Source organism: Sprattus sprattus (genome assembly GCF_963457725.1).
Source record: "Sprattus sprattus genome assembly, chromosome: 3".
NCBI classification, from domain to species: domain Eukaryota; kingdom Metazoa; phylum Chordata; class Actinopteri; order Clupeiformes; family Clupeidae; genus Sprattus; species Sprattus sprattus.
In genome coordinates, this window is record NC_137922.1 from 23137031 (window position 1) to 23144939 (window position 7909).

Here is a 7909-nt window from a genome sequence, read left to right on the forward strand (position 1 = left end):
TATTTACAGTATGTAAGGCTCAATGAATCTCCTCTTTTATTTACTTTATATACAGCAAAATGCCTTTCCTTATTTCGTTGATAGATGCAGTATTGAGCTAGTTGTACTCTGATGGAGGTTTTTGCCTATTTTCTCTCTCTCTCGCTATCTCTTTGTGTGTGTGTGTGTGTGTGTGTGTGTGTGTGTAATGCAGTGTCATTGTACACTCATTGTGTGTGTGTGTGTGTGTGTGTGTGTGTGTGTGTGTGTGAGAGAGAGAGAGAGCAAAATAAAGAGAGAGAGAGAGAGAAAGAAAGAGAGACAGAGAGAGTGAGAGAGAGATATAAGTCTATACCACTGTTAAATATAAACTTTATAACACACTGTATAAGCTGTACACATGAAGAAGTACACATGACACTCCCTTAATATGTGTTAGCTTGCTTTACTGTATAGTTCAAATTTCTATTTCTACTGATAAGGACCTTGAGGGAAATCATTACATTTGAACTATTTCTGCTGTCTCTCCCACTATCTAGTAACCTTCTGTTTTGGCTCGTGGGTTCCAGTAGAGCTCAATACCCCTTGTTGTGTGTGCAGGGCTGTGTGATTTACCTGCTGTATTCTGTGTGATTTACCTACTGTATTCTGTGTGATTTACCTGCTGTATTCTGTGTGATTTACCTACTGTATTCTGTGTGATTTACCTACTGTATTCTTTGTGATTTACCTACTGTATTCTGTGTGATTTACCTGCTGCATTCTGTGTGATTTACCTGCTGTATTCTGTGTGATTTACCTGCTGCATTCTGTGTGATTTACCTGCTGCATTCTGTGTGATTTACCTGCTGTATTCTGTTCCTCTTAGAGCCTGGCGACCGACCTCCAGTGCTGCTGGTAGCTAACCTGGACGTGATCACCGTCACACACCTGAACAGCACGCCGGTGGCCAACATGAAGTCACTGCACACCAATGCCACACAGACGCTGGACTTCAGGCACAGGGAAGAGTCGCTGTGTTGGCTCTCCTCCGCGCAGTCCGACGGCCAGCTCTGGTGTGCCTCCATGACCAAACTCAAAGGGTTTTCAGAGCCAAGGCAGATACATGTAGCACAAAACCTGCAGAGTGAGTCGGACTTCCCTTTACTCGTTTAAACATTCCATAAATACAGAGGGAGAGAGAGAAAGGAGAGAGAGAGAAAGAGAGAGAGAAAGAAAGAAAGAGAGAGCGAGAGAATGAGAAAGAGAGAGAGAGAGGGAAAGAGTAGAATCATTCCCTTGGTTATCCAGAATTGTATTCATTACACTGCAAGCTATGAAGATTTTCAATATTAAAAATAAACACACACACACACACACACACACACACACACACACACACACACACACTCAAAGAGAGAGAAACAGGAACACAGTATCATACACCTACAGTTGCACCTGCACTTTTGGGTGAGTGTGATCATCATGTTGTTGAAATAGTTGATGATATATTTGACGTGCCTTGAAGCCTTCCTACAGGTATCTTCACACAATCTATAATGATTGTTTTCTGTGAAATCTTTAATTAGTTAATTTCGCAACCATGACAGATGCTTTAAATTAATAGAATCCATCCCAGACCTTGCTTAGCATAACTTATTAAGCTTCAAATACTTTTCTGTTTTTACTTTTTTATATTTTTTAAAAGCCAAGAGGGTCAAGTCTATCTCATTACCCTTAAGCTAATGAAAGTGCAAGCTCATTGCTTGGGCGCTGAGGCTGACCAAGTGTTGACATTATGGAACAGCATGAACTTAATTTGTCTTTAAAGTGCATTCATCTTCTGTGTGCGATGACACACCAGAACCAATGGGTACACACTGCCGAACCCCATGTTTGTGTTGAGTTTGTGTTAATGTCCTTGTTTGTATTGAGTTTGTGTTAATGTCCTGACACCCATGTTTGTGTTGAGTCTGTGTTAATGTCTTGACACCCATGTTTGTGTTGAGTCTGTGTTGTCTTGACACCCATGTTTGTGTTGAGTCTGTGTTAATGTCCTGAACCCCATGTTTGTGTTGAGTCTGTGTTAATGTCCTGAACCCCATGTTTGTGTTGAGTTTGGCTTAATGTCCTTGTTTGTGTTGAATTTGTGTTAATGTCCTTGTTTGTGTTGAGTTTGTGTTAATGGCCTTGTTTGTGTTGAGTTTGTGTTAATGTCCTGACACCATTTTCCATTTCCTTTGACTTGCAGATGTAGAACACATGGCCATTGATTGGCTCACAGGCAACTTCTACTTCGTGGACCGCGTCAGTGATCGGATATTCGTGTGTAATGAGCTGGGGGATTCTTGCGTCACCATCATCGATCTAGATATCCAGAATCCTAAAGGGGTTGCTTTGGATCCCATGATGGGGTATGTTGCACTCAAAATACTCATCAGTCTCTTGAATAGCATATATGGAGTTCGTCTACAACATCCTACATACGTACATTCCAATTGAAATGGTGTTAGACATCCTACACACGTCAATTATGTGTGAAAATGGACCTACAGAATACTGGTCCTAAGCTTGTCATGATTACCAAAGAGCTGTGAATGAAATGAAATGTATGGACAGTGAAGAAACCTCTGGGGTCAGATGATTCAAAGGATGAGAGCATAAAGAGTCCCTCCTGGCAGGGTTTATTACCTCTCGTCAAAGTCATTCAAACACCTTGAGTCATATTTTGTCAACTGATAAGCTAAGCTTAGCACGCTCTTCAAATAAAAATGATCTTAACATCACAGCGAAGAACTCAGGCATCAGGCATCTCTGAGGTAAAGTCCTTGTGAAGGGAAATCAAGATATCTTGCAGCAAACGGAGACGAAGCAGGTAGTGTAGTGTGTGTGTATTTGCTCTCCTCCCTCCTGACTTCAGAGTGTGTGTGTGTGTGTGTGTGTGTGTGTGTGTGTGTGTGTGTGTGTGTGTGTGTGTGTGTGTGTGTGTGTGTGTCTGTGTGTGTGAGTGTGTGTGTGTGTATGTGTGTGTGTGAGTGTGTGTGTTTGTGTGTGTGTGTGTGTGTGTCTTCAGAGGCTGTAATCGATGTGTGAGCAAACGGAGACGCTGCATATGCTCTCCCACGCTTATTAATACTATTGCAAGGAACACATGATTGCTGCTGATGAATTAGCACCTTGTGTTTGTTCAGACGCATTGACGCATCTCCTCATGCCTCCCCCGGCCTCGCGAGCGGTGTTCTTGCGTGTTTTAATAAATTGCGACGCCACAATCGCAGTAAACAGTCATTTGTATGCATCACCGAGCTCTACCTGCTGTCAGTGTTGTGTGTTAGCTGTTTTATGCTGACAAAGACTATTTTTTTCGCTGCCAAAATATGGCACGGGTTCAGAACCTGTGGGGCTCCTCCTGTGCTGAGAATTGTGTTTCTGTTCCTCCTCGCTGAGGCTGGCCTGTCACTAATTATTAGTGTAACGCATGGAGCTTGCTTCCTAGTTTAGTCATATTTTTATTATTTTGAAACTCTGCCATGGCGGCAGTATAGTTAGCAGCAGCCACTCCACCACCAAAGGGAGCAGGGGGAAAAAAATCTAATATTAAAGTGAAACCTGTAGGGAAAAACAGCAAAGATGTAATATTCCCGATGAAATGTCATGAATGATCAGAGTATTTTGTTCTTCCCCGCGCAGCTCTCATTCTCGCTCCGTCTGAAAATCGCTTATGCTCATGACATTTGCAAGTGTTATGGAGAAAGGGGAAATGGTGGCGTCAGATTTGTAATTCTGTTGTTTTTTTGTTTCCCCCTTCGTCTGCTGTATACCTGGAAATGGGGAGGGCAAATATGGATGAAGCAATATCAGATTTTTACCAGCGCTGGAGATTGCTTTCTGTTTCAAACAATCCAGGCCCATTTCACCGATGTGTGTATGTGTATGGGCTTGACTTGTGCAAGCACTTTATGATCTAGCTGATGTGGTTTTCTGTATCGAGTCTGAAGTATCCAGTAGCTGATGCCCAGTTTGTCTGTGTGTGTGTGTGTGTGTGTGTGTGTGTGTGTGTGTGTGTGTGTGTGTGTGTGTGTGTGTACACAACGCAAGGGCATGGGTGTGCACACAGTCAGCTATAGATTACAATGGAGATCTGAGTGTCTGCAGATGATGAGATACAGAGTTTTCATATGCAGAGCACTGTGTAGATGCATGTGTCTGCAGAAGGTCAGATATGGAGTTTTCATTTGCAGAGCACTGTGTAGATGTATGTGTCTGCAGACGGTCACATATGGAGCCCAATGCAGATGTTTTTGTATGCAGACAGTCAGATATGGAGCACCGTGTACATGCAGACACACCGACACATGTGTCTGCAGGTGCTCACATACAGCACGACACAGGTGCAGGTGTGTGCAGACAGGCAGGACAACGCATGTGTCTGCAGGTGTCCACATACAGCACCATACAGGTGCAGAGCAGAGCACAGAACAGGTGATAGAACAGGGAATAGGGAGATGTGTTTTTTTTCCATGTCGTCCTGGGATGGACGGGGCGTATGAAGGTCACATTCAACTTGAAGATTACAGATAGTCCATTGCTCAGTCAAATGTGATGTTGTGATCTCAAACCCATGATCTCGGTGATCATAGGACCTCACATTGCCAGTTGAATTATAGATGACGGTTCAGTTACGTTCCCAAATGGGAGGTGTCATTTTTATTCCAGTAGGTTGTGGTGCTTTTGTAGATTATTTATTATCCAGCAATGCTACAGCTCATGCAGTCAACATCAGTTTAGTTTACCCTCAGGCTCAACACTATTGACTGGGGTCTTATTGTGTGTGTGTGTGTGTGTGTGTGTGTGTGTATGTGTGTGTGTGTGTGTGTGTGTGTGTGTGTGTGTGTGTGTGTGTGTGTGTGTGTGTGTGTGTGTGTGTGTGTGTGTGTGTGTGTCAGAGGTCCAAGACTGACTCGATTTTGTCATACATTCCCGTAATGTCAATGCATTTGACCGTAGAAGCCGAGCGTCCATTCACTTGAATGAGACTGCATGGAACAGTTTTTTTCATTGCCTCGAAACTCGACTGTCATTGGATAAAAACAAGATTTGTCCCGCCCCCGGACGCTCAGCGTCTCTGGGGGTGGATTGAGCAGTGGGCTGGCCAGGGCTAGCCTGGACGCTGGGCTTCCGCGTGATGATTGGAGGATCAGTCGAAAGGCTGAATCACTTTTTGATTGACAGCTATTTTGAGATATACACAGTCACTTGAACATGTAGGATTCATCGCATCCCATCACGGATTTTGCAAGTGAAGTCTTACGACAAACTGCAACCCATTTCTTGATATTTGCTTGGCGAAATTGCTTCCATTATTCATTTCTTACACTGTAAATAAAACACATTAATCGTATTTTCTTGTTTTTGTTTAACATATTTTCCACATTTCGAGTTAGAGTTTAATATCGTTTCGTTAGTTCGTTCATTCATACTGTTGGCTAGGTCTGAGTGAACTAGCCAGCTAGTGTGCATTCGATGGAGAGGAGAAACTTAGAATTAAACAGCAGGGCAGATCAACACCAAAGATTGATTTTGTGCAAAAGGTAGGGAAAAGTAACAGGTCTTTTCAGCTCCTGGTATGACAAAGTTAGCTGGCTGACTGGAAGTGCTGTGACAAAGAAAATGTACTGTTGGCCATGCATCTTGATGAAACCATCTCAGGGATGTGTTGTCTGGTCAAAATTTGGTTTTGGGGATCTGTCTAACTTTGACAGGGCATATAAAAGGCATGAAAAGAGTAATGAACATGTGAGTGCATGTGCAAGGTTAAGCTGCCTGGGCAGGGTCAGGGTTGAACATGCACTCAATGACCATTTTCTTGAAAAGGAACGGAGGGCAGAATTTAGGTATAAATAAATTGACAACTTTTTTTGATGTAGGCCAAAAATTAGCTTCCCCTCTTTCTTACACGACTTCGCAAAAACAACGTAAGAGAAACGCTTCCGCTGCATTCCCGCACGCTTGAAAATGTGTTCATAAACAGCCGAAGTCTTCTCAGCTGTGTTCCTTCCGATTAGTTTCTTAGATTGATGCGCGTTCTCGTGAAAGTGGATTTGCATACATACACGCCCCGCCAGATCCTTATTAGGGCAAGCAGCCATTAACCAAGTGTGATGTCGGATTTTCCCAAATCAACACGAAAGCAAATTTTCTTACGTTGAACTTCTGAAGTTCGTAAAACACATTTAAGAAGTCACTTTAAAAAAATTAAATCAAAAAATGGCTACCATAAGTGTTTAGACCAGGGGTGCCCAAATTCTTTCTCGTCAGGGGCCAAATATTAATCGGAGTGGAGGGCCGCGGGCCAAATCCAGAGTTTCATGTTAGGTCAGGTCCCATTATATTGAAATGTATTGCATATGTGTACCCAATTAACATTACCATTAATATACCTACCTGCAAACTCAGAAGGGCTAAAAAAAGGTGACAAACCAAGCCCCTGTAGGGGGGTCTGGGGGTATCCCCCCCAGATTTTTTTTGTTATTTTAACATGTAGGCCTAAATTAAGCATTCTGGTATACTCCAAGACGAAAATAATGGGGAAAGATAACATTTGCTTCAGGTAAAAAAAGAAACATTTATTAACATATCATACTAATTTAATGTAATCTATTAGTATACACAGGGAAGATAGGTAGGGGACTTCTATAATGGCCAATCAACTAACAGCAAGTTAAAGGCTAATAAACATGATTGCAGGCAACAAGAGTGACTGCTGATGTTTCGATGGAAATACTCCCATTATTTTCTATTTGTATCCGTCAAAAGAGAAAGATATAACAGTTAGGCGTAAGCTGTGCCGTGGAAACAAGCGCCGTGACAGCACTTGACTCCAAAGGCTACCTCCACAAACATTTGTTAAGCTAACACGTACAGGTGAAACTTGTAGCAAGCGAGCGTCATGCCTTGACCTCAACTGAAGGACAGACTGCCCCAACTCAGATAGAGAGAGAGAGAGAGCTTGCACATTGACTACTGGTTGATTTCATATTTCATATCAACATTCTTTACACAAACATAAGTAAGGTACTTAAAGTTGGCAGTTGCTAAACTCGTGTTGACATGTGTGAATTTGAACTCATGAATATGAACTTGTTCTACCTTTTCCCATTATACATGTAAGTTGAGAAGACTATAACATCAGCTAGATAACTAGCTATCATTTCATGCAAACGGAGCTCTTCCATTTAAATCGTTTAAGGTTAAGGTAAAAGCTAGCTAGTTAGCTAGCATAGCAACAAGATAACCATAGATATGGATCTGTATTGACAAAAGGTCAATAGCGCCCCCCTTGACCCATCTGAAACAATGTAAAAACTGTGGCCAAGCAGTGAACTGCAACCAGTCTTAGTTAAATATGACGTTGAAACAGAGACCCTGTTAAAAATGGGTTAAAATGCTGTCTAACGAATGACGTTCTAACTATAATTCTGACCGGAGCGCGGGCCAAAATAAATCCAATCGAAAATCAAATTGGGCAGCCCTGGTTTAGACGGTCACGAATAGGAGTATAAGATGCAGTCAGTGCTGTCAGCGAAAATAGCCACCCTAAGTGTGAAGACTGGTCACGAGTAGGCGTATAAATTACATTAAGTGCATCAACAGTTCTTAGAGATTGGGTTTAGTGTTTATTTATTTATTCACTTACATTTGCAGTGTTCGTGTACATTTACATTCACATTCAGTCATTTAGCAGACGCTTCGTCCAAAGTGAAACGTAATTGTTAATGATACAAATATTCTCGTATTTATTATGATTATAATTAGTTTAATCCGAGGATGTCTGTAGAGTTGACGTGAACGCAATCACCAACGGGTTCTCACAAATTCAACCGTTAACCCTTTTAACACAGAGTTTTTTCAAATGTCATTCCTCAACGCGATTCCTCAAATAACCACAAGA

At 42.1% G+C, this 7909-nt stretch overlaps 1 protein-coding gene across 1 annotated transcript in view; it reads left to right on the forward strand.

The window, feature by feature from the left end:
- The window catches only part of lrp1ba (low density lipoprotein receptor-related protein 1Ba), a gene marked incomplete at both ends in the record, with an annotated part of 268441 nt that overhangs the window by 63264 nt on the left and 197268 nt on the right, over window positions 1–7909 (forward strand). The window contains 2 exons of the mRNA XM_080836005.1: window positions 848–1105; window positions 2210–2372. Of these exons, the coding sequence (XP_080692131.1) occupies window positions 848–1105; window positions 2210–2372 (421 nt within the window). The remainder of the gene's footprint in view (window positions 1–847; window positions 1106–2209; window positions 2373–7909) is intronic.